The 25945-nt window shown below is 44.9% G+C and overlaps 1 protein-coding gene across 1 annotated transcript in view; it reads right to left on the bottom strand.

Annotated features, from left to right (window-relative positions):
- Positions 1–852: 852 nt before the first annotated feature.
- The window catches only part of LOC134944449 (uncharacterized), a 235903-nt gene continuing 210810 nt past the window's right edge, over positions 853–25945 (bottom strand). Inside the window, exon 19 of the mRNA XM_063933024.1 lies at positions 853–2125. Coding sequence (XP_063789094.1) covers positions 1839–2125 — 287 coding nt within the window. The 3' untranslated portion in view covers positions 853–1838. The remainder of the gene's footprint in view (positions 2126–25945) is intronic.

Genomic DNA, 25945 nt, shown 5'->3' with positions numbered 1-25945 from the left:
GTTCGCACCCGCACGGGACACGGATGTCTCAGGTGCCCAGCCGGAGGGTGTCAAAATCCAGGTCCCGGCTTTAGTTAATGGGGAAGGCCGCAACCTGCAGAAGCAGGGAAAACCTGCTCCCCGGCTCCGCAGCGCTCCCTCTTCCAGTATACCGGCTTAGGGAAGGGTAAACAAAGCTCTGGGTAGGTATAGATCCTGGGTGGGCTGCCAATAAGTTGTTAATTTGCCGTTAACAACACGAGCTCCCCCGGGAGACGTCCAGTCAGTCAGACAGCAAGCCACGCCCCCGGTAAGTAAATTCTTATTATAATAGGCCCTACACACTGGGCGACATGAGTGAAAGATATGAACGATCTTGTTCATTAATTAACGAGATACCGTTCATATCTTTCAGTGTGGTGGCACCAGCGATGAGCGATGTGCGGCCCCGCGCTCGTTCATCGCTGGTGCCCCGTCGCTTGTGCATGCAGGCCAATATGGACGATCTTGTCCACATTTGCCTGCACTGCTATGGAGCCTGGTGACTGGGGGAGTGATGAAACTTCACTCCCCTCAACACTGCCCCCCCCACCGCCGGGTCGCTCATGGGCAGTAACCGCCGCTGGGCAGCTCGGCGGCGGATCCCGCAGTGTGTAGGGCCCTTAAGTTTATTACTGCATGACTGCATGCCATTTTGTTAGATAATAAAGTTATGTACACAGCATTCCGTTGGTTTGGGGATGTGCTCAAGGAAATGAAGAACTTGTAAGCGAGAAAATGTGAGGTCTGCACGTCTTGTGTGTAATAAAGTCTTTCTATATTTATGATCAGTTTTGCATGCTAATTACAATGAAACAGACGTATAACAATTGCTTGTATATAAATTCAATCTCTTTATTTTCTTATCTCGTACTTCTTGCTGGATCTAAAACCTCCTCTCTGCAGAATTCTTCTTCCTTTTCTTTTTCTTTACAAAGTTAGGGGTTGATGTATAAAGCAGTGTTAAGAGTGGAGAAGTTGCCGATAGCAACCAGCTTGGCTCCCCGGCCGAGTTCCTGCATAAACCCTGCAATATGCTTATTGTGCCCTCTAGGTTTTGTTGTTTTTAATGACTTCTGTCCTGTATGTTCTTGTAATTCTAAAGTCTTTGTACATTGGGGGTCATTCCGAGTTGTTCGCTTGGTATTTTTTTCTCGTAACGGAGCGATTAGTCGCTAATGCGTATGCACAATGTCCACAGTGCGACTGCGCCAAGTAAATTTGCTATGCAGTTAGGTATTTTACTCACGGCATTACAAGGTTTTTTCTTCGTTCTGGTGATCGTAATGTGATTGACAGGAAGTGGGTGTTTCTGGGCGGAAACAGGCTGTTTTATGGGAGTGTGTGAAAAAACGCTACAGTTTCTGGGAAAAACGCGGGAGTGGCTGGAGAAACGGAGGAGTGTCTGGGCGAACGCTGGGTGTGTTTGTGACGTCAAACCAGGAACGACAAGCACTGAACTGATCGCAGATGCCGAGTAAGTCTGGAGCTACTCAGAAAATGCTAAGAAGTGTCTATTCGCAATTTTGAGAATCTTTCGGTCGCAATTTTGATAAGCTAAGATTCACTCCCAGTAGGCGGCGGCTTAGCGTGTGCAAAGCTGCTAAAAGCAGCTTGCGAGCGAACAACTCGGAATGACCTCCAATGTACAGTGTTTCTGATGTCTGTAAAGTGACTTTGAGTCCTGCTGGAGAAAACCGCTATATAAATATAAGTATTATTATTGTTATTATGCGGTGTATCATTCTGTGACTACCTCTGTGTTATCTAGAGGAACCCCCCCCGCCCCCCTTTTTATCTGAACACTTCCAGCAGATATGTCACTGCTCCCTGGTCTCTCTCTCCGCCGTCCCTTCCTGCCCAGGAGACGCATATGCTGGACTTAAATCTCCGTTATTTCCCGGCAGTGTCTCTGTGTCTCCCATGTCTGCAGACGGGAACTGCAGCTGTTTGCAGGCAGATGATGGGGAGTCAGTTCCCGGCTCCGTGCTGTCTGTAGTCACATTATCAGGGGATACAGCGGTTCTCTGCTTGTCATGTGGAGACGCTGGATTTCCAGGCATTGGAGACTGCTGCTGAGTGTTTGGGGCAGGTTCTTTCTGTGGATCTTAAACAATAACGACAAGACGCAATTAGTACTTTAAAATGTTTAACAGTACTATAAATATCAGCATAAAAGCTTTTTATTAGGTCGTACAGTTTCATATGTTATTATTACTTACGTAATACTTGTGAAAAACATGTATGCGCAGTATGAATGGTATAGTAGGTAGCAGTACTGCCTCACAGAACTGAGGTCTTGGGTTCAGTTCCCACCAAGGCCATAGGTGGACACTGTCATTTAGCAGATAATGTATTTATTGGAGTGGTATTCATGTGACCGCCGGTCAGCTGACCGACACTCACATGACCTCCTCCACCAGCCCGACGGGTCACTGTCCTGATGGTCGGCATGCAAACCAACAGTGACTAGAACAACAGGGACTAGAACCCGTGGCGACTGCAGGTCGCCACCAAGCCCGCAAGGGGCTTGCTGCACTCGCCCCTCCCCGCTGGGATCCCGGCGTCAGTATGCTGCCGGGATCCCGGCGTCGGTAAGCTGACCGCCGGTCAGCCGTACTACACCCATTTTATTGATAGTGCAAACTGCACTGCACTGAGAGAACTAATACCGTTTGCCACAGCCTGCATGTCTGCTGACTCGGGAGGGTGGCCATCCTGGGGAATTTGGTCGCCTGCCCAGGGTCCTGACAGGAGGCGGAGTCTGCCAACACCCTGAGCAGCCAGCCAGAAGCCGTAAGATGGCTGCCACACGCCCAAGTCAGCAGCACTGCAGTCAGGGACATGCAGGCGGTGGACCAATGGTATTAGTTCCCTCAGCGCAAGCTGTGCTCCACTATGCAGCATGCAGGGAAAATCAAACTTATGTGGCCCTTAGCCATGTGTGCCGCTGACCCCTCAAATTACCCATGTGTGCCGCTGACCCCTCAAATTACCCATGTGTGCCGCTGACCCCTCAAATTACCCATGTGTGCCGCTGACCCCTCAAATTACCCATGTGTGCCGCTGACCCCTCAAATTACCCATGTGTGCCGCTGACCCCTCAAATTACCCATGTGTGCCGCTGTTCCCTCAAATTACCCATGTGTGCCGCTGACCCCTCAAATTACCCATGTGTGCCGCTGACCCCTCAAATTACCCATGTGTGCCGCTGACCCCTCAAATTACCCATGTGTGCCGCTGTTCCCTCAAATTACCCATGTGTGCCGCTGACCCCTCAAATTACCCATGTGTGCTGCTGTTCCCTCAAATTACCCATGTGTGCCGCTGACCCCTCAAATTACCCATGTGTGCCGCTGACCCCTCAAATTACCCATGTGTGCCGCTGACCCCTCAAATTACCCATGTGTGCCGCTGTTCCCTCAAATTACCCATGTGTGCTGCTGTTCCCTCAAATTACCCATGTGTCCTGCTGACCCCTCAAATTACCCATGTGTGCCGCTGACCCCTCAAATTACCCATGTGTCCTGCTGACCCCTCAAATTACCCATGTGTGCCGCTGACCCCTCAAATTACCCATGTGTGCTTCTGCCCCCCATTACCCATGTGTGCCTCTGCCCCCCATTACCCATGTGTGCAGCTAACCCCCCTCAATTACCCATGTGTGCCTCTGACTTTCTATTAACCAATGTGTGCCTCTTATCCCCCATTGACCATGTGTGCCTTCGAGCCTGTATTACCCACATGTGCCTCCGACATCTCCTACCGACGTGTGCCTCCGACACCTCCTACCCACATGTGCCTCCGACACCTCCTACCCACATGTGCCTCTGACACCTCCTACCCATGAGTGCCTGATATGCCCTACCCATGTGTGCCTCTGACCCCCTACCTATCTCTTACAGTGACCCCACGGCCGTGCCCAGCTGTGTCTTTGCTACCTAACCAAGGCTGGTGGCTGACAATAGTAGCATGGGTGAACAGACACAAACCTGTATTTGACACTGCACAGGACACTAGAGAGCTGGGCTGAGCCCAAGTACTTTTCAAGGGGTGTGGCCTAATCACAGGAGGTGTGGTCTTGTACCCTTAGAAAAAAAATAGTGTTTTAAGCACCTCCATGGCCACACTGCAGCCCAGTACTCAGCAGTGTGTGTTGGGCTGAGGAGAAGTGCTGCAGCTGGGCCCCTCCATCAGACCTGGGCCCGGGTAATTTGTACCCTCTCAGCCCCTCTCTCAGCACCACTGACGCTGTATAATACCCCTTTCAGACCGCCAGCTATGAACACAGGTTATTGGCACATGAGCGCACATAAACCATGTTCATGTGCTGTCTGAAAGGTGCCAGGGGAAAAATATCGGTACAATCTGTTGAGAAACAGCATTCAATAGATTCAGACTTGATGTGTTACACAGGAGGGACAGCAGGTGGAGCTGTCATATATGTGTTATGTGTTTTACAGTCTGTGACGTATGTCTTACACTTGTTTGTTCCTGTATTCTGAAGGTGACATGAAGGAGAGAGATGGAGCATGCATGATTGCAGCTCATGCACGGATATACTGTTTTGACTATGTTTGTATTATGATCCATTCCAGTTTCAATATATAAACAAGTTATACCACAAAGAGCTTTCCAGTGTGTGCCTACATGATTCAAAGATAGCTCAGAGGTGATCCTGACTGCGCTGGTAAAGTACTCTGCAATGACAACAGGTTATGGGCCCAGACACAGACAAAAGGATCCCAGTTACCAGGAGCAAAGATTACAAGGATCAAGGCACAAGAAACATCTCTGAGAGATCTGCACAGCAACTGTGCGTAAACCCAGTATTATTACTAAGGGGGACTAGCAGACAAACAGAAAGAGATGGCAAGCAGCACAGATCTTAGACTGGCAGTAACCAAGCTGTCTAATGATAACTACCAACTGAGGAAATTTAAAGTTGAAATGCTGCTGACTAAAGATGATTTGTGGGATGTTATAACCACAGCAAGACCAAATGTGGATAACCAGGAACGGGACAAGAAAAACAGACAGGCACGTGCAACTATAGGCTTATTAATTGGAGAGGACCAGTTGTTGTTTTTTAAATTCAGTAATTGTTTATTGAAAGTTTTTTCATATACAAACAAAAACACACATTAGCTAAACATTGCTCAACATTCAGGTCAAGTACAAATATATTATATCATATGCACCAATGTCACGGGATTCACAGTATATCTGTTAAACGAGGTATGTCATGTAACAGGTATCACATCGCATGCATATATAGTCAATATATCTATAAGAAGTAGCTTCTAAAGTCTCTATATTTTCTGTACTGCTCCAGAGCAAGCAAGCATAATCTCACATTTTGTATGATCTACAATATATATTCCCCCTCCCATCATGTCCCTCTCACTCCAAGGTTTGACGTATTCCATCTATCCCATTTATTCGAATATTTAACCAACGTGCCTCTAGATCTAAACGTTGCTCGTTCATGATCAGAAACCTCGTTAACCAGAGCACTCCAATGAAATATATTGGGGGATTCAGGGGAGAACCATTTTCTGGCTATTAAGACTTTTGCCAGAGTGGTTAAGCATAATACATATCGATATATGACCAAAGAATGCGTCTCCTCAAGGTCTAGCCCGAACAGACACAATCCAGAGTTCATTGCTGGCAATGATGGTTCTGTAAGGATATCATTCCAAACTGCAGCCCAAAATGGTACCAACTTTGGGCATGACCACAATAGGTGCCAAAAATCAGCACCTTCCCCATTGCACTTCGGACAGCAGGTATCAGAGCGAAGATGTGCTCTATGTAACATTACTGGGGTACGATATATTCTATGTAAGGTATAAATATACACCTGCTGATACCGAACGCACGGGGTAGTATAGCGAATGGATCCCAAAATCTGTATCCATTGTTCATTAGAGAGATCGCCAATATTACATTGCCATTTAAGTTTCAAGGGGTCAAACAGATGAGAATTAACCTGCATATTCAATGCGGCATAAATCAGAGATATGTGTCCCCTGGACCCCAGCAAAAGGAGCAGTTTCTTGACTGGAGACACCGAAATAGTTAAGGGAGCCGTACCCAGCTGCGCCTGCAGTGCATGACGCAACTGGAGATAGTGAAAAAAGGCAGAATTAGCAACAGCATAGTCGCTATGTGTCTGCTCAAATGATTTAAGAATATAATTTTCATAAAGCTGATCAAATGTTGTAACTCCCACTCTCGACCATAAATTATCCGAGGATAAAGGCAGTAACTCCTTATATGAAGCATTAAACCACAGGGGTGTATCAACATCAATGTCATGCCAGTCAAAAAAAGGTGTGTGCCAATCTCCAGACCAGAAGAGCCTGTCTAAGAATAGAGGCAAGTCCAGAGAGAGTAGAGCCAGATATCAAAAAGTGAAGTAAAGAGAGAGGAGACTCCATCCACTCGGCATACAACCCCAACAATGTGTCCCCACCTGCATCCAAGAGCCAACAAGAAAGGTAAACCAGCTGAGAGGCCAAGTAGTATAGTCGCAAATTAGAGAGGCCAAGACCTTCATCTGACTTGGACTTAACCAGGGCCTTTATAGCTACCCTAGGTGCCCCGTCCCCCAAATAAAAGAGGACAATACGCTGTCAATAGAGGAAAAAACTTTTTTAGGTATGTACACAGGAGAATGTAGCAGCACATACAGATACCTGGGATGGATAGACATTTTAAGTAAATTAATACGGCCCGTCACAGTGAGAGGAAGCTTCTTCCACAGGAGAGCCTCCACATTCAGTGCAACATAGTCCTGCGGACGAGGAGATATCCAAATCCCCAAATATTTAAACTGGAGGGTCCACTGCAGCAGGCAAGATGAGTCCGTCGCATCGGGGAGAAGACCAGATATGGGGTAGATATTGGACTTGTTCCAATTTATTTGTAAACCAGAATAAATCCCAAAATGATTAACTATCTGTATCATAGTGAGTAACGATTTCTTAGAATCATTAAGAAATAAAAGCATATCGTCAGCATATAGTGCAATACAATCAACATGGCTCCCAATCTTAATACCTTCAATGTCCGAGGACACATGTATGCAACTAGCTAGTGGTTCAATGTCAAGGGCAAATAAAGCCGGAGAGAGCGGGCAGCCCTGCCTCGTACCCCTCTCCAGTGAAAAGGGCTGTGACACATGACCATTGACTGAAACTCAAGCAGCCGGGGAAGAATAGAGTAGCTGGACCCACCGAACAAATTTAGGACCGAATGCAAATTTATGAAGCACTTCCCACAGGTATCCCCATTCTACCGAGTCAAAGGCCTTGGCAGCATCCAAGGACACCACCACTGCCCCCGACTCAGATCGGTCCCCTCTCTGCAGATGGCAAAAGAGTCTTCGGAGGTTCTGTACCGTAGACTTCCCCGGCATAAAACCTGTTTGGTCACTGTGGACAATAGATTTAACAACTTTATTTAAACGAACAGCTAGAACCTTAGCCAAAATTTTTACATCTGTGGACAGTAGAGAGATAGGGCGATAAGAATCCGGGGAGGTGGGGTCCTTACCTGGCTTAAGAATTACTATTATTATAGCCCCAGACATCGAGGGGGGCAGAGAACCGTAATCAAACAAAGTATTAACTCAACTAAATAAAGGGTATAGAATTCTTTAAACCATTTTAATGGGTATTCCATCGCACCCGGGAGCCTTATTATTGGGGAACGATGCTATAGCAGCATCTAGTACCTCAGTGGTGAATGGGGAAATCCAAATATTCAACAGATTCCAGAGATAGTTGGAGCAATTGTATATGGGAAAAATAATCCCTCAGTTGATCCATTGTATAAGACACCTTAGACTCATACAACAAAGAGTAGTAATCAAAAAATACTTCAGTAATATCAGGGCACGAGTATTTCATAACACCCTGAGGATCACATACCTGCTAGACAAAAATACTACCCCTCTCTTCCTTAGAAAGAAAGGTGAGATAACTACTCCCTATCTCCGCTTGCGAATATAGAGAATGCTTGGAGAACAATAACTGACGCTTGGATTTATCTAATAGAAACATTGTCCACTCCCGTCTGGCCATCTCCCAGCTAGCATGCAAGGAGGGGGATTTATGCAAAATATAGTCGGCTTCTAATTGAAACAGATTTTTTCAAGGCGGCATTCCTCTTCCCTACTAGATCTCTTAATAGCAGCCACCCTTTTAATAAGGGAGCCACGGATAGAAGCTTTAAATGCATCATGCTTAATAGTAGGATAGGAGGCATTGAAATCCTGGAAATCCCGCCAGTCAGCAAGCAAATCAGCTCCATCACCCATTAAGGACAGCCAGAATGGGTTAAGTTTCCAAAACAAAAGCCTCTGGGGAGACAAAGAATCTAACACCAACAAGACAGGTGAATGGTCGGAAATCCCTCTGGGTAAGTATTTAACCTGAGTCACCATAGGGGTCAAATCCGGTGATATGAGGGCCTAAGGAAAACAAAGCGACCATACTGATCCACCTGACTATGATCTAGATGAAAATTTACAGATTTTCTGATAAGCACAGACACCCCCCTGGCATTTTGTGAAAAGGTAGAATGAAACAACCACCCCACCCACATTTTTTTTTCGAGCCATCGTCTTACCACCAACCAAATGAGTCTCCAAAAAGCAAATAATATCTGCCTTATACTTTTTAGCTTGCGACAGGACCAGTGCTCTCTTTATTGTATTGTTAAGGCCCCTCACGTTCCAACCGAGTAGGTGGAGCCCCTCAGACGCTACCAACATTGAAAGACTTTAGACTGGAAAACAGGAGAGAAGAAGAAAATAGTAGAAAAAAGGTGAAAAGACATATTGACAGAAAATATCTCATCATAGCACATGCAGATCAGACCAGCAGTTGCACAAATATTTGAAAGAAAGGAAGAGAAAAACTGTGGAGCAGTCAAGAAATAAGGAAGCCAGAATATATCTACTGTGACACTGAAAATACAGTGCAGCCTTAAATCAGCAGCAGTACTTGACCATAATAAAAAATACCAATAATTAAGCAAAACAACAATAAAACAGAAAAAACCCAACCATCCCCCACCCTGTACACCCATCAGGGACCTAGATATACCTATACCCCCAACCAAACTTCCCGTTTCTTAAACTAAAAAAGCCAAAATAGTAAAAAAGGGAACAATTAGGAGTAAACACCCACAACTACTATATCACAGCAAGGGCTCCCATTGAAGGAGAATGGCCCCCGGTAAGAAGACATACAAACAAAGCTTCACATATAATCGTTAACCATATGAACTCACATAATTAGAAAAACCTGAGAGAGAGAGAGAGAGAAAACACATAATAAACTGGCGGTACAATAACGGCTCCATTCAGCGAGGCACACGGGGTCTCTGCTCCAACCACGCCTTGGCCTCTCTCGGAGAGTTAAAGAAATAGGTAGAGCCCTCGTATATCACCCGCATCCTGGCGGGGAACAGCATAGAATACTGAATCTGCCTGTCTCTCAACTTTCATTTAACCTGAAGAAATTGGGACCTGGATTTCTGTACGTCCATAGCAAAGTCAGGGAAAACAGACACAGAGTGGTTTTCAAACTGCAATGGACCGTGCAACGTATTATGAATTACAAGGAGACCCAACAAGTACCTTCCAACATCAATTACAAAGGTTATTAAAAGAGGGTCAAGAAACAGGGATACTTACAACACATATCGAAAAAAATAGCAGCGCTAAACAGTCAACAATCTGGACGTGAACAAATCAAAACAATTAGTTGGAACATATGGAGATGAATGGACCGAAAATAGGAAGGTACCAAAATTATTTAATAATATAAATAAAATAAAATACACACATATATTACAAAAAATGAAAAAGCTGCAGGTTCTGCAGCGAAACGCGTCAGGTTTCATTCCAGATCACCTTGCTTATTTGAAGCTGCATGGGCTACATCCGGACCTTTAGTGGACTTTGACAACTACTCACAGATGATTGGGCAACCGGTAACATCACCATTTCACTCCGCATTGAGGATTCCGCAATCTGGTGAGGACCCAGGATCCCAGAGATTCCAGCCATACAAAGGGACGTTATCCAGAGGATTCCTTTCCTCCAGCGGCAACCAGTGTGGTAGGTATCACCATCAGGACTGTGCTATCAGTTCCATTGTTTACCTCTACCTCATTCATCTGATGTCCACACAAATTAAGGAACGGATATTTACCCCAAAATAGCCCCTCTGTGAATCTGGTTATTATACTATTTTTAATTCATTTTAATTTTTTGTAATATATGTGTGTATTTTATTTTATTTATATTATTAAATAATTTTGGTACCTTCCTATTTTCGGTCCATTCATCTCCATATGTTCCAACTAATTGTTTTGATTTGTTCACGTCCAGATTGTTGACTGTTTAGCGCTGCTATTTTTTTCGATACATCTTGTTTCCAGGTATACAGGATTGACTAGACCTGTTTGTTTTAGCAGCTGCTTAAAATTAGCACAGCAGCCCTTCTTGCGCCTGATTTAACCTTGGTTAAACCCTCCTTTATACTTACAACACAGGAATACACGTATTTAAACATGCAACATCCCATCATACCGGTGTTTTACCTTCTACCAAAAATACATAAGGATTCCACCAAACTGCCAGGCAGACCAATAATTTCCAGAATAGGTTCCATCACCTCAAACCTATCGTAATATATCGACAGCATCTTACAACCATATGTTAAACAACAAAAAGCTTTACCTGAGGGACACCACAGACATTCTCATGAGACTCAGATCCATCACATGGAAGGAGAATTACTGGTTAGCCACCAGTGACATCAAATCCCTTTATTCGATCATAGATCACACACAGGGACAGTATAATTTGGAGCAAGATCCTGAGATGACACATGAGCAGTGCAAATTCATCCTCAAAGGCATCAACTACATACTGACTCACAATTATGTATGGGTTAACAACACACACTATCTCCAAGTCACTGGCACCGCGATGGGGACGAGGTTTGCTGCCGAGTTACGCCAATCTCTTTATGAGCAGGTGGGAGGACGATGTAATCTGGTCTGACTGGGGGCTTGATGCAAGCCTCGTCCTCTGGGCCAGATACATCGATGACGTATTTTTCATATGGCAGGGAGATGAAGATTTGCTGGCCAACTTCATCACACATCTTAATCAGAATGATCGCAATCTTCAGTTTACCACGACATACAGCCAAGAGAAAGTAGAATTTCTAGACCTCAACATTTTTATTCATGAAAATGAAATACATACGAATACATTCAACAAACATGTAGATGTCAACAGCTTTATTCTAGCCTCCAGCGGACACCACCCAACATGGTTGAACGGAATACTATTGGGACAATTCAAAAGACTCAGGAGAAATTGTTCTAGATTAGAAGATTTGAACCAATGAAGACGATAGGGCCCCACTTTTAGTTTACAAGAACAAATCAGAACAAATTGCAAACAATGATGATCCACTCTTCATCACACAATACTCAGAGAAAGCAAATCAGGTAAAAAAAAATCTTGAAAAGGCATTGGCCTATTCTTTTACAAGACGACACAGTATCAGAGGTTCTACCAACACGACCCAAAGTGGTATTCAGGAAAGCTCCAGACATTAAGAAGAAATTAGCACACAGTCACATACCACCGATCAAATCTGTACAAACCACTATAGACAATACGCATCAGAAAGTTTTTTTTTTTTTCACTGTGGAACATGTGTAGGTTGCACTACAGCAAAAGCAAGGAGCACAATGCCAACACTAATCAAAAAGTCGATATCCAACTCCATACATACAAAATCAAACATAGGATCACTTGTCACAGTAAGGGCATCATCTGCTTGCTGGAATGCCCATGTCCACTACAATATATAGGAAGAACCATCAGACCACTCAAAGTGAGGGTAGGAGAACATATCCGCAACATCAAAAGAGGGGAAGAGGACCACCCCCTCTCCGTACATTTTAGAGACTATCATGGGTCTATCCCCTCGGGGCTAAGTTTCACAGGACTTAAAGAAGTCAAAAAGAACTGGAGAGGAGAGGACTACTTAAACCGTAATAATAAAGAAGAACTTTGTACTATCATCACTTTAGGGACACTTGCACCTAAAGGTCTCAACCTTGATAACGAAATTAGGTCTATCATTTGTAAGTAAGTTAACCAATGCAGGCAAATGAGCAAAACAACGGATACATACAGTTTATGAACAAAGATTTAAAAACAGCCTCATATTTGGTTATTTACTAGTAGGAACACAATCAGCTCATCCCAGCTATCCTTTTCATCAGGAATCAATGTTGCAACTCAACAATTGTATTTACCATCCTAGCAACATTGTATATCAACAATTACGGAACACCTATACATAAATCCACAGGAGATAGGGAACAGGACGCACCACAGTTAATTATACAAATCCACATTTGAAAAGCTAGTTAACCATAATTTTATTTATATTTATATACAATCATATCTTTATAATTATTAAAATAAACTATAAATCATACAGCTCCTTACTGATTGATACTGCAGTAAGGGGAACTTAGCTGCAAAACAATACATTGTAGCAAGAACCAATTATGTTTAATCTTCACAAGATTACATGAGAACAATATAACAGGTGCAGAATAACAACATAATTATCACAGAATGACAGATGCCGTTCAGAATACGAAGGGTAATTTATAGTGCACACCAAATGAAATCTAGAATGCTGTTACTATGGGATACAACAAATGAGACAATTCAAACAGAATACAACAGAAACTAGTGGGCACATTGCCTCCCATTACTATAGAATTTATTGAACAGCTGAATAAACAAACAACTACCACTCTAGAAAAGGAAGAGTGACACTCCTACATGATGGATGTTAGGAGAACTAGTGATGTGCACCGGAATTTTTTCTGGTTTTGTGTTTTGGTTTTGGATTCGGTTCCGCGGCCGTGTTTTGGATTCGGACGCGTTTTGGCAAAACCTCCCTGAAATGTTTTTGTCGGATTCGGGTGTTTTTTTTTTTACAAAAAAACCCCTCAAAAACAGCTTAAATCATAGAATTTGGGGGTCATTTTGATCCCATAGTATTATTAACCTCAATAACCATAATTTACACTCATTTTCAGTCTATTCTTCACACCTCACAATATTATTTTTAGTCTTAAAATTTGCACCGAGGTCGCTGGATGGCTAAGCTAAGCGACACAAGTGGGTGACACAAACACCTGGCCCATCTAGGAGTGGCTCTGCAGTGTCAGGCAGGATGGCACTTCAAAAAAATAGTCCCCAAACAGCACATGATGCAAAGAAAAAAAGAGGCGCACCATGGTCGCTGTGTGACTAAGCTAAGCGACACAAGTGGCTGACACAAACACCTGGCCCATCTAGGAGTGGCACTGCAGTGTCAGACAGGATAGCAGATTTAAAAAATAGTCCCCAAACAGCACATGATGCAAAGAAAAAAAGAGGCGCACCAAGGTCGCTGTGTGACTAAGCTAAGCGACACAAGTGGCCGACACAAACACCTGGCCCATCTAGGAGTGGCACTGCAGTGTCAGGCAGGATGGCACTTCAAAAAAATTGTCCCCAAACAGCACATGATGCAAAGAAAAAAAGAGGCGCAATGAGGTAGCTGTGTGACTAAGCTAAGCGACACAAGTGGCCGACACAAACACCTGGCCCATCTAGGAGTGGCACTGCAGTTTTCTAGCGAGAGGATGAGTGCTTCCATCCTCATGTGAATCTGAACCACTAGCCATGAACATAGGCCAGGGCCTCAGCTATTCCTTGCCACTCCGTGTCGTAAATGGCACATTGGCAAGTTTACGCTTCTCCTCAGATGATTTTGCTTTAGATTTTTGGGTCATTTTATTGAACTTTATTTTTTTGGATTTTACATGCTCTCTACTATGACATTTCTTCACTGAAATTGACACAAGTCATAGAGAAGCAATCTATCTTGCAGATGGTACCAATATCACTGCAGAAGGTAGAGGGCATGGTATGATCATATGCTGCAGTGCTAATGGAAGTGATAGAACAATACCAATTAAAAACGTATTGTATGTTCCCAGATTGGAAGGCGGATTAATATCTATAAAGTGTTTGACGGATAAAGGGCTTACCATTAAATTCAAAGATAAAGTATGCATCATCCAAAATGGAACAGAAACAGTAGCCACAGCCTAAGCAGAACAACATCTGTATCGTCTAGACACAGCAACACAACAGGTGAGATTAAGCACACACGGACACACAGACTGTATTCACATGTGGCACAGACGACTAGGACACAGGCACCCAGACAGCATTAAGGAACTACAAAAGAGAGGCCTAACAGAGGACCTCACAGTATCAGACTGTTCAGAAACCATGAGGTGTGAACGCTGTGTAAAAGCCAAAGCCACAAGCAGAGGTGGATTGGCCATAGGGCTCACAGGGAAGATTCCCGGTGGGCCGACGCAACAGCGGGGCCTGTTTTGTTTGAGGACATGTGGTCCTTTTTATAGACATAATGAATAAGATGCAAAATAATTTGCATATATGAAAATGACTTTGCCACTTAGCCTGTGATTGCAGATGATCTAGTGATGCTCTGTCTGCTGCTTGGCTGACACATAAGATTGAGTGAATAGTGATTGGGATACGGTTGGTGTAAGAAGCAAGAAAACATATCTTTCTAAAGAATTATATAGTGTCCTAAATTCTAAAGTTGTATCATATAATATGCTCATAATATTTAATTTTATTTCCTTTTAACCTCCCCCTTGATGCTGGACATGCCCACTATCTGGAAAGTCTTGGGGGGAGGGTGCTGCTGCCATGGCCCATGGCTAGGCCTTACACCTCTGGTGCTGCCCATGTAGGGCCACTAGTACAAATTTTTCCAGGGCCTCTTTTTGTTCCCAATCCACCCCTGGCCACAAGAATGACAATTCCAAAACAAAGTGAGAACAGAGCCCAAAGACCTCTAGATCTCATACACAGCAACATGTGTGGCCCAATGCAAGTACGTACACCAAGCGGTAACAGATATATAGTGACTTTCACTGATGACCACTCCAGATATACAGTTACTTATCTGATCTAAAGCAAGGATGAAGTACTGGACAAGTTACATGATTACCTAACAATGGCTAGAAATACATTTCAAAGAAATCCACTAGTATTTCATAGCGACAATGGAGGTGAATTCACGGGACACAAAATAGAACACTGCCTGAGACAGCTCGGTATAGAGACAAGACCGTACCCTACACACCAGAACAGAATGCGGTAGCTGAAAGATAGAATAGAACTCTGACAGAAATGATCAGATGCATGTTACCAGATACAGGATTACCTACAAATACTGGGGTGAAGCGGTAACGACACCACATACTTACAGAACAGATTATTCTCGAGAACAGTGGAGAAAACCCCATATGAATTATGGCATGGCAGAAAACCTAATGTGAAACACATAAGTCTTTGGATGTAAAGCATTTGTGTATATTCCAGCAGAAAGACTCAGTAAACTGCAGAACCGCGGATTTGTTGGATACGTTGAATGCTCCAAAGGATACAGAATTCTGAACCCAAAGACTGATACGATAACCATAAGCAATAGTGTGACCTTCGTGGAGGAACTAAGAAATGAAGTGATTCCAGCAGATCTGGATTAAGAAGACAGCTCTGACTCTAGTGACACGATCACAACAGATGCTGACCAAGAGGTTGCAATCAGTCTCGAACCAGATACCAAAGGTATGCAAGAGCGCACCACAGATGAAGTAAGGCGCTCGACCAGAGAGAACAAAAGCAAAGCACCATGGTCTGTCATATAAAGCTAGCACCATCAGTATACGTGAACCCACATCATGGGAAGAAGTATCTGACTTACCAGAAAGGGGAGCTGAAAAATGGATAGAAGCAGCAAAAGAAGAAATGAAATCCATGCGCTACAATCAAACATGGACACTAAGAAAACTGCCAGCAGGAAGAAAAACCATAGGCAGCAAATGGACATTCAAAGGTCAAATACAACACAGATGGAAAAGTGGAGCGATACAAGGCCAGATTAGTAGCCAAAGGATATTCGCAAAAATATGGAGAATTTATTTATTTATTTATTAGCAGTTTCTTATATAGCGCAGCATATTCCGTTGCGCTTTACAATTAGAACAACAATTATAGAACAAAACTGGGCAAAGACAGACAGACAGACAGACAGAGGTAGGAAGGCCCTGCTCGCAAGCTTACAATCTATAGGGAAATAGGCATTGATACACAAGGATAGATGCTACCTGTCACATAATGGTTCCCCAGGTTGCTAGGTTCTTATATGATATGATCACCCAGCAATGTTGGAAGACAAAATGTGAGTTTATGTGGACTGTACAGAGGGGATGTAACTTGATAGGGAAGCTGTGAAGGTTATGTGTGTGGGTCTGAAATTTGGTAGGCTTGTCTAAAGAGATGAGTTTTCAGAGAACGTTTAAAGGTTTGGAGACTAGAGGAGAGTCTTAATGTGCGTGGGAGTGCATTCCACAGAGTGGGTGAAGCCCGGGTAAAGTCCTGTAATTTTGAGTGGGAACAGGTAATACATGTGGATGAGAGACGCAGATCTTGTGCAGAGCGGAGAAGACTATGATGAGACATTTGCTCCAGTAGTAAAGCACACAACCATAAGGACATTACTTACAGTAGCAGCTTCAAAGGATATTCAAGTGAGACACTTCGATGTAAAGACAGCGTTCTTACACGGGGAGCTAAAGGAGGATATATACATGGAACAGCCACCAGGTTTCAAAGACCATGAAAGGCCAGACCAAGTATGCAAGCTCCAGAAGAGTATATGTGGTCTGAAGCAGGCAAGAGCCTGGAACACAAAATTAAATGAAGTACTCATACAGGAAGACTTTGTGAGATGCAAAGCAGATCCCTGCTTATATGTCAAGGAAATAGCCGACAGGTGGATCTACCTGTTAATCTCTGTGGACAACCTTGTAGTATGTTTCGAGCAAGAAGTGGATAAAGTTGAATTACTGGAGATTCCAAACAAGGAATTAAAAAAAACAAAAAAAAACCCTTGGAAATATAACACACTATTTAGGTATTCAAATAGCGAGAGAAGAAAATGGCGACTTTACCTTAAACCAGAGACATAAAAATACAGGAAGCCATTGAGGAGTTTGGGATGCAAGATGCAAAACCGGCAAGTACTCCCATGGAGACCAACTACATAAAGGAAATGTACGATGAAGGTACACCATTACCAGACAACCACCAGTACAGAAAGGCAATAGGAAAATTGCTATACGTTGCCACTATTCCCAGACCCGACATTACCACCGCAGAAGCAATTCTAAGCAGAAAGGTCTCCAAGCCAAGTCAGATGGTTTGGAATGCCGTTAAAAGGGTTATACATTACTTAAAGGGAACCATCAGTTTAGGACATAGACTTCCAGCAAGCAGAAAGTGTAATCTGATTGGATATATAGATGCAGATTGGGCTGGAGACTCTAAAGACAGAAAGCCTACAAGTGGTTACCTATTTCTACTTGGTGAAGGACTAATCCAGAGGTTCCGAAACGGTGTGCCGTAGCTCCTAAGGGGTGCCACGGGACACTTGCAGGGGTGCCCTGGGTTGGTGGTCCAGGACCAATTAAAATTATTCATGGTCAATATAAAAGGCAAAACCAGTGCTGGTGGCTGCCAGTCATAAAATATGTGGCCAAACAGAAGCAAATCTCATCCCTCACCACACAACTGACCCTAAGGATGACATATAAGCGTGATCTATTTAATGTAATATTTCTTTCTAAATTTCTCAATTAGAAATTTTTGGCCTAGGGGTGCTGTGAAAAAAATTCTGATATTCTAGGGCGCCGTGATTAAAAAAAGTTTGGAATCCACTGGACTAATCAGTTGGACAAGTAGGAAGCAATCATATGTAACACTTTCTTCCACAGAAGCAGAATATGTTGCGGCAGCTCAAGCAAGTCAAGAGCTAATATGGCTGAGACAATTAGCTGATTTGGGACAGGAACAAGCAGAACCTACAGAAATCTTTGAAGATAATCAAGGATGTCTTGCATTAGCACTGCCAGAACGTGTAAATCCAAGGACCAAGCACATTGATGTGAAGTACCACTTCTTGAAGGATCTACAGGAACAAGGTCTTCTCAACTTGGAATATTGCCCAACAGAAGAAATGACTGCAGACATTCTCACCAAGCCATTGGCTGGAGAAAGACATCACAGACTATCTAGAAAGATGGGTCTCGTGGATCAAGTCTCACCTATTGAGAAGGGGTGTTGAGAAACAGCATTCAATAGATTCAGACTTGATGTGTTACATAGGAGGGACAGCAGGTGGAGCTGTCATATATGTCTTATGTGTTTTACAGTCTGTGATGTATGTCTTACACTTGTTTGTTCCTGTATTCTGAAGGTTGCATGAAGGAGAGAGATGGAGCATGCATGATTGCAGCTCATGCACAGATATACTGTTTTGACTATCAGTTTGTATTATGATCCGTTCCAATTTCAATATATAAACAAGTTATACCACAAAGAGCTTTCCAGTGTGTGCCTACTGAGTCAAAGATAGCTCAGAAGTGATCCTGACTGTGCTGGTAAAGTACTCTGCAATTACAACACAATTGACCCAGTATTTCTACCATGGTAGCGAGCAGGGTTGAACACCGGCTCGCTGTGCGGTGTGAATGGGAGCCAGGTCAATGCGACCCATTTCCCATTCACTATGTGTGTATGGGCGGCACTTGGATATCATGTCGAGTTGCAGACAGCGGTGGCACCCTGCTAGCTCCCGTGTTAGGCTCCCGGGTGCGACCCACCTCAGGTGGTGTGAAAGGGGTATAGCTGAACATAATGATGGCAGGTAAGCATAGTTTCTCTTACGTCCTAGAGGATGCTGTGGATTCCGTAAGGACCATGGGGTATAGATGGGCTCAGCAGGAGACATGGACACTATAAAGAACTTTTAGTATGGGTGTGTACTGGCTCCTCCCTCTATGCCCCTCCTCCAGGCCTCAGTTAGATCCTGTGCCCAGGGGGAGATAGGGTGCATTACTGGGAGCTCTCCTGAGTTTTCTGTGTAAAAGAATTTTGTTAGGTTTTTTATTTTCAGGAAGCACTGCTGGCAACAGACTCCCTGCGTCGTGGGACTGAGGAGAGAGAAGCAGACCTACTTAAATGATAGGCTCTGCTTCTTAGGCTACTGGACACCATTAGCTCCAGAGGGAGCGGAAACACAGGTCTCACCCTGGGGTTCGTCCCGGAGCCGCGCCGCCGTCCTCCTCGCAGAGCCGGAAGAAAGAAGCCGGGTGAGTAAGAGAAGAAAAGAAGACTTCAAGGTGGCAGAAGACTTCAGATCTTCCTGAGGTAAGTGCGCAGCAGTAACGCTGCGTGCGATTGCTCCCACACAACACACACACATGGAACAGATGGGTGCAGGGCGCAGGGGGGGCGCCCTGGGCAGCAATAAACCTCATTTCTGGCAATAAATATGTATATTAGGCAGCGGAGGCAGCAAATAGATGATCCCCCGCCATTTTTTTATTATTGAAGCGGGACCGAAGCCCGCCACTCAAGGGGGCGGAGCTTGATCCCTCAGCACTAACCAGCGCCATTTTCTCCACAGAAGCTGCAGAGAACGCTGGCTCCCCGGACTCTCCCCTGCTGAACGAGCTCAGGGGGCTGAAATAAAGAGGAGGAGGGGGGCACATTACAGGCGCAGTGAGTGGGAAATCAGTGTAATTTCATATAAAAGCGCTATCTGGGTTTATTCCAGTGTCAGTTTGGCGCTGGGTGTGTGCTGGCATACTCTCTCTCTGTCTCACCAAAGGGCCTGGTTTGGGTAATTGTCCCCTTATAGTTATATCCGTGTGTGTGTGGGGTGTCGGTACGTGTGTGTCGGCATGTCTGAAGCGGAAGGCTTATCCAAAGAGGTGGAGCAGATGAGTCGTGTGTCCCCGTCAGTGGTGCCGACTCAGGATTGGATGGATATGTGGCATATGTTAAATGCAAGTGTAACATCATTACATACGAGACTGGACAAAGCAGAGTCCAGGGTGTCGACAGGGGGTAAATCCACGGATTACACCGACTCACAGGGCCCGTCGGGGTCTCAGAAACGTCCCTTGTCACAAATAGTAGACACAGATACCGACACAGACTCTGATTCCAGTGTCAACTATGATGAAGCGAGATTGCACCCTAGGGTGACAAAAAGTATTCAGTGCATGATTATTGCAATAAAAGATGTTTTGCATATCACTAATGAACCCTCAGTGCCCGACACGAGGGTGCACATGTTTAAGGAGAAGAAACAGGTAGAAAACTTTTCTCCATCTCATGAACTTAATGAGTTATGTGAAAAAGCTTGGGAAACTCCAGATAAGAAGTTGCAGATTCCCAAAAGGATTCTTATGGCATACCCTTTCCCTACACAGGACAGGGTACGTTGGGAATGCTCTCCCACAGTGGACAAGGCTTTGACACGCCTGTACAAGAAGGTGGTGCTGCCGTCTCCTGACATGGCGTCCCTCAAGGATCCTGCGGACCGCTTTCAGGAGACTACATTAAAGTCTATTTATACACATACGGGTACTTTACTTAGACCGGCAATTGTGTCGGCATGGGTACGTAGTGCAGTAGCAGCTTGGACAGATACCCTGTCAGCTGACCTTGATACCCTTGATAGGGATGCTATTTTGTTAACATTAGCTCATATTAAGGACGCAGTTTTATATATGAGGGACGCTCAAAGAGACATTGAATTACTGGGTTCAAGAGCCAATGCCATGGCTATTTCTGCAAGACGATCCTTATGGATCCGCCAATGGACGGGTGATGCGGATCCATATGCAAAAGCATATGGAGGTCTTACCTTACAAGGGTGATGTATTGTTTGGGGATGGTCTCGCGGACCTGGTTTCCACAGCTACAGCGGGTAAATCTACCTTTTTGCCCTTTGTTCCCCAACAGCAAAAGAAACCTCCACAGTATCAGATGCAGTCCTTTCGGTCACATAAGTCCAGAAGAGGTCGGGGCTCCTATTTCCTCGCCAGAGGTAAGGGTAGAGGTAAGAGAACACCTGCTTCGGCTAGTTCCCAAGAGCAGAAGTCCTTCCCGGCTTCTGCTAAGTCCACCACATGACGCTGGGGCTCCCCTACAGGAGTCCGCACCGGTGGGGGCACGCCTTCGACTCTTCAGCCAAGTATGGGTTCAGTCAGACGTGGACCCTTGGGCGAGGGAGATTGTTTCCCAGGGCTACAAGCTGGAATTCGAGGAGGTGACCCCGCACCGGTTTTTCAAGTTGGCCTTGCCAGAGAGGGAGGTAGTATTAGCTGCAATTCAAACGCTGTGTCAACAGCAAGTGATTGTCAGGGTTCCCCTGCACCACCAGGGAAAAGGATATTATTCAACCCTGTTTGTGGTCCCGAAGCCGGATGGTTCGGTCAGACCCATTTTAAATCTAAAATCACTAAACATGTACTTGAAATGGTACAAATTCAAGATGAAATCGCTCAAAGCTGTAATATCCTGCCTAGAAGGAGGGGATTTGATGGTGTCCCTAGACATAAAGGATACTTACCTTCATGTCCCCATATATTCCACTCATCATCAGTACCTGAGATTCGCTGTACAGGATTGTCATTACCAGTTTCAGACGTTGCCGTTTGGGCTGTCCACGACCCCGAGGATTTTCAACAAGGTAATGGCGGAAATGATGGTGATCCTGCGAAGGCAGGGTGTCACAATTATCCCATACTTGGACGATCTCCTGATAAGAGCGAGATCAAGAAATCAATTGCTGAAGAACGTGTCGCTCTCCCCGAGGGTGCTCCAACAGCACGGTTGGATTCTCAATCTGCCAAAATTGCAATTGGTTCCAACGACTCTACTATCGTTCATAGGCATGAAACTGGACACGGAGCGAAAGAAGGGTTTTTCTACCGTCTGAAAAAACCCCAGGACCTCCAGAACATGGTCAGAGACCTGCTAAAGCCAGTCAGTTCATCAATGCACTCGAGTTCTGGGAAAAATGGTGGCCTCATACGAGGCCATTCCTTTCGGCAGGTTTCATGCAAGGCCATTTCAGTGGGACCTTCTGGACCAGTGGTCCGGGTCACATCTACAGATACATCAGAGAATAACACTGTCCCCCAGGGCCAGGGTGTCTCTCCTGTGGTGGCTGCAAAGTGCTCACCTTCTAGAGGGTCGCAGGTTTGGCATTCAAGACTGGGTTCTGGTAACCACGGACATGAGCCTCTGAGGATGGGGAGCAGTCACCCAAGGAAGAAATTTTCAGGGACGATGGTCAAACCAGGAATCCTGTCTGCACATCAATGTGCTGGAATTAAGGGCCATATACAACGGCCTTCGACAAGCGGAGAGTCTTCTTCGCGACCTGCCGGTTCTGATTCAATCAGACAATGTCACAGCAGTGGCACACGTGAACCGCCAAGGCGGGACAAGGAGCAGAGTCGCAATGGCGGAAGCCACCAGGATTCTTCGCTGGGTGGAAAATCACGTAAGCGCTCTGTCAGCTGTCTTCATTCCTGGAGTAGACAACTGGGAAGCGGACTTCCTCAGCAGACATGATCTCCATCCAGGAGAGAGGGGACTTCATCAAGAAGTCTTTGCAGAAATAACGAGTCTCTGGGGAATTCCTCAAATAGACATGATGACGTCACGCCTCAACAAAAAGCTTCCAAGGTACTGTGCCAGGTCTCGGGACCCTCAGGCAGTAGCAGTAGATGCCCTGATGACACCATGGGTGTTTCAGTTGGTCTATGTGTTTCCTACTCTTCCTCTCATCGTAAAGATTTTGAGGATTATAAAACAGAAAAGAGTACAGTCGATACTCATTGTTCCAGACTGGCCTTGAAGGGCCTGGTACGCAGATCTTCAGGGAATGCTCACAGAAGATCATTGGCCCCTTCCTCTCAGGGAGGACCTGTTGCAGCAGGGGCCCTGCGTTTTCCAAGACTTATCGCGGTTGCGTTTGACGGCATGGCGGTTGAACGCCGAATCCTAGCTGAGAAAGATATTCTGGAGGAGGTCATACCTACTCTGGTAAAGGCTAGGAAGAAGTTGACGGCGAAACATTATCACTGTATCTGGTGGAAATATGTCTCTTGGTGTGAAACCAAGAATGCTCCTACGGAAGATTTCCATTTGGGCCCTTTTCTCCACTTCCTACAGACAGGAGTGGATATGGGCCTAAAGTTAGTCTCTGTTAAGGTACAGATTTCGGCCCTATCTATATTCTTTCAGAAGGAATTGGCTTCTTTACCAAAAGTCCAGACTTTTGTGAAAGGAGTACTGCACATCCAGCCTCTTTGGTTGTGCCCCCAGTGGCATCCTGGGACCTTAACGTGGTGTTACGGTTCCTTAAATCTCACTGGTTTGAGCCCCTTCAAACGGTTGAATTCAAATTTCTCACCTGGAAGGTGGTCATGTTATTGGCCTTGGCATCTGCAAGGCGTGTGTCATAATTGGCTGCCTTGTCTCACAATAGCCCCTATTTGATTTTTCATGTGGATAGAGCGGAATTGAGGACTCGTCCTCAATTTCTACCTAAGATGGTGTCTTCATTTCATATGAACCAAACTATCGTGGTGCCTGTGGCTACGAGTGACTTGGAGGACTCCAAGTCCTTGAATGTGGTCAGGGCCTTAAAAATGTATGTAGCCAGAACGGCTAGGGTTAGGAAAACAGAGCCTCTGTTTGTCCTGTATGCAGCCAACAAGATTGGTGCACCTGCTTCGAAGCAGACTATTGCTTGCTGGATCTGTAACACGATTCAGCAGGCTTATTCTACGGCTGGATTGCCATTACCAAATTCGGTGAAGGCCCATTCCACTAGGAAGGTGGGCTCTTCTTGGGCGGCTGCCCGAGGGGTCTCGGCATTACAGCTTTGCCGAGCAGCTACTGGGTCGGGTTCAAACACTTTTGCTAAATTCTACAAGTTTGATACCCTGGCTGACGAGGACCTCGCATTTGCTCAGTCGGTGATGCAGAGTCATCCGCACTCTCCCGCCCGATCTGAAGCTTTGGTATAAACCCCATGGTCCTTACGGAGTCCCCAGCATCCTCTAGGACGTAAGAGAAAATAAGATTTTAAACCTACCGGTAAATCTTTTTCTTGTAGTCCGTAGAGGATGCTGGGCGCCCGTCGCAGTGTGGACTGGATCTGCAAGACTTGTATATAGTTATTGCTTACATAAGGGTTATGTTACAGTTGGAATCGGTCTTTAGCTGATACTGTTTTGTTCATACTGTTAACTGGTTATGTGTATTCCAGGTTATACAGTGTGGATGGTGTGGGCTGATAGGAATCTTGCCCTTAGATTAACAAAATCCTTTCCTCGTATTGTCCATCTCCTCTGGGCACAGTTCTCTAACTGAGTTCTGGAGGAGGGGCATAGAGGGAGGAGCCAGTGCACACCCATACTAAAAGTTCTTTATAGTGCCCATGTCTCCTGTGGAGCCCGTCTATACCCCATGGGCCTTACTGAGTCCCCAGCATCCTCTACGGACTACGAGAAAAAGATTTACCGGTAGGTTTAAAATCTTATTTTTCCTTATTTCTAAAAGCATTGGGGGCCTATTCAAAATGTATTTTTTGTGGATCCATCTTTTCAATTTATTTTACCTGGATCCGGCTAGTCTTTTAGATATACTATGTAGAATCAATGTGGCTTTCCTCGTATACTTGAATTAAGGGCCATCTACTGTTAGCAACTGTAATTTACCGCTGATAATAGTTTCCTCAGGGGCTATCCTATTAGCTCCGATGTCGGCTTGTTGATCCCTGGATGCCGGCACTTATTGGGTATGGCACGCAAAGCAACATCCTCAATAAGCAGCCCTTCAGAGCCACATAAACACATGGGTCCAAGATCGTATCCCGGATCCCATGTGTCATTGGACGATAGCAGCACGTTTTTCGGCTTTAATAGGATAGCCGACACCATCAGGCTAAAATTGAGATATAAGCACAGGTGAAAAATTAACGGGGCTAATAGGATACACCCCTTATGGGACTATTCTTGAAGCAGTGAAAAGTTTGGAAAAGTGGGCCAGTGGAGAGTTGAGTTGAGGTACAGTAAAATGTATAAAATGCATTCTATAAAATTATACGGAGCAGCAGATTGGTTGCCATGGGCAACTTCTCCACTGGCTCACTTCTCCACACTTTTCACTGCTTCATGAATAGACCCCATTGTATGGATTCTGGTTTTCTGTGAGTGAGTGAGTGTGTGTGTGTGTGTGGGGTGGTGTGTGTGTGTGTGTGGATGTGTGCGTGAGTTTACAGCACTTTTCTCTCCTATAGTTGTATAATTTTTTTCCTGTATTTGTACAGTTTTATATTGTGACAAGAATAGTGGTGGAAGGCAGGTATATTTGCCCCAGGTTTCTATCTTATGCATTTTAAAACCCCAGGACTATTGTTTTGGTTCTGCTGAGAGCTTTTGACAAGAACCGGATAAGGGGTCCTGGGGTGGATGTGAGAAGGGAGGATGGGTTCTCCATCCATTTAGGTCCAGTTTGAGTCTTTAGGCTGCTAGTCTTACAGAAGGCTAATTATGGCTTTCAGCTGTAGGTGTGTGTTAAAAAGGCTGTTAGCCTGATCACCTGTCTCTCACACTGTCAGGGTAAAGAGGAAAGACTATGGAGTCTCTGTGAGACAGAAACCGGCTGTAAAAACCAAGAGCTGTGTCTGGTAAACTTCTATTTTTTAGGAGTGAGGAATTAATAGAGCGATCGCCGGCTGCACGACATGCAGCAAGCTGTGTTGCAGCATGCTGCATAGCAGCAAAGATGAGCTACGTCTTTAGGACTAAACAGGATGTGTTTAGTTAATGCCAGCGA

This window comes from Pseudophryne corroboree, chromosome 7 (assembly GCF_028390025.1).
Source record: "Pseudophryne corroboree isolate aPseCor3 chromosome 7, aPseCor3.hap2, whole genome shotgun sequence".
Taxonomy (NCBI): Eukaryota; Metazoa; Chordata; class Amphibia; order Anura; family Myobatrachidae; genus Pseudophryne; species Pseudophryne corroboree.
The sequence above is the reverse complement of the archived record's forward strand: the minus strand, read 5'-3'. Positions and strand labels throughout refer to the sequence as shown.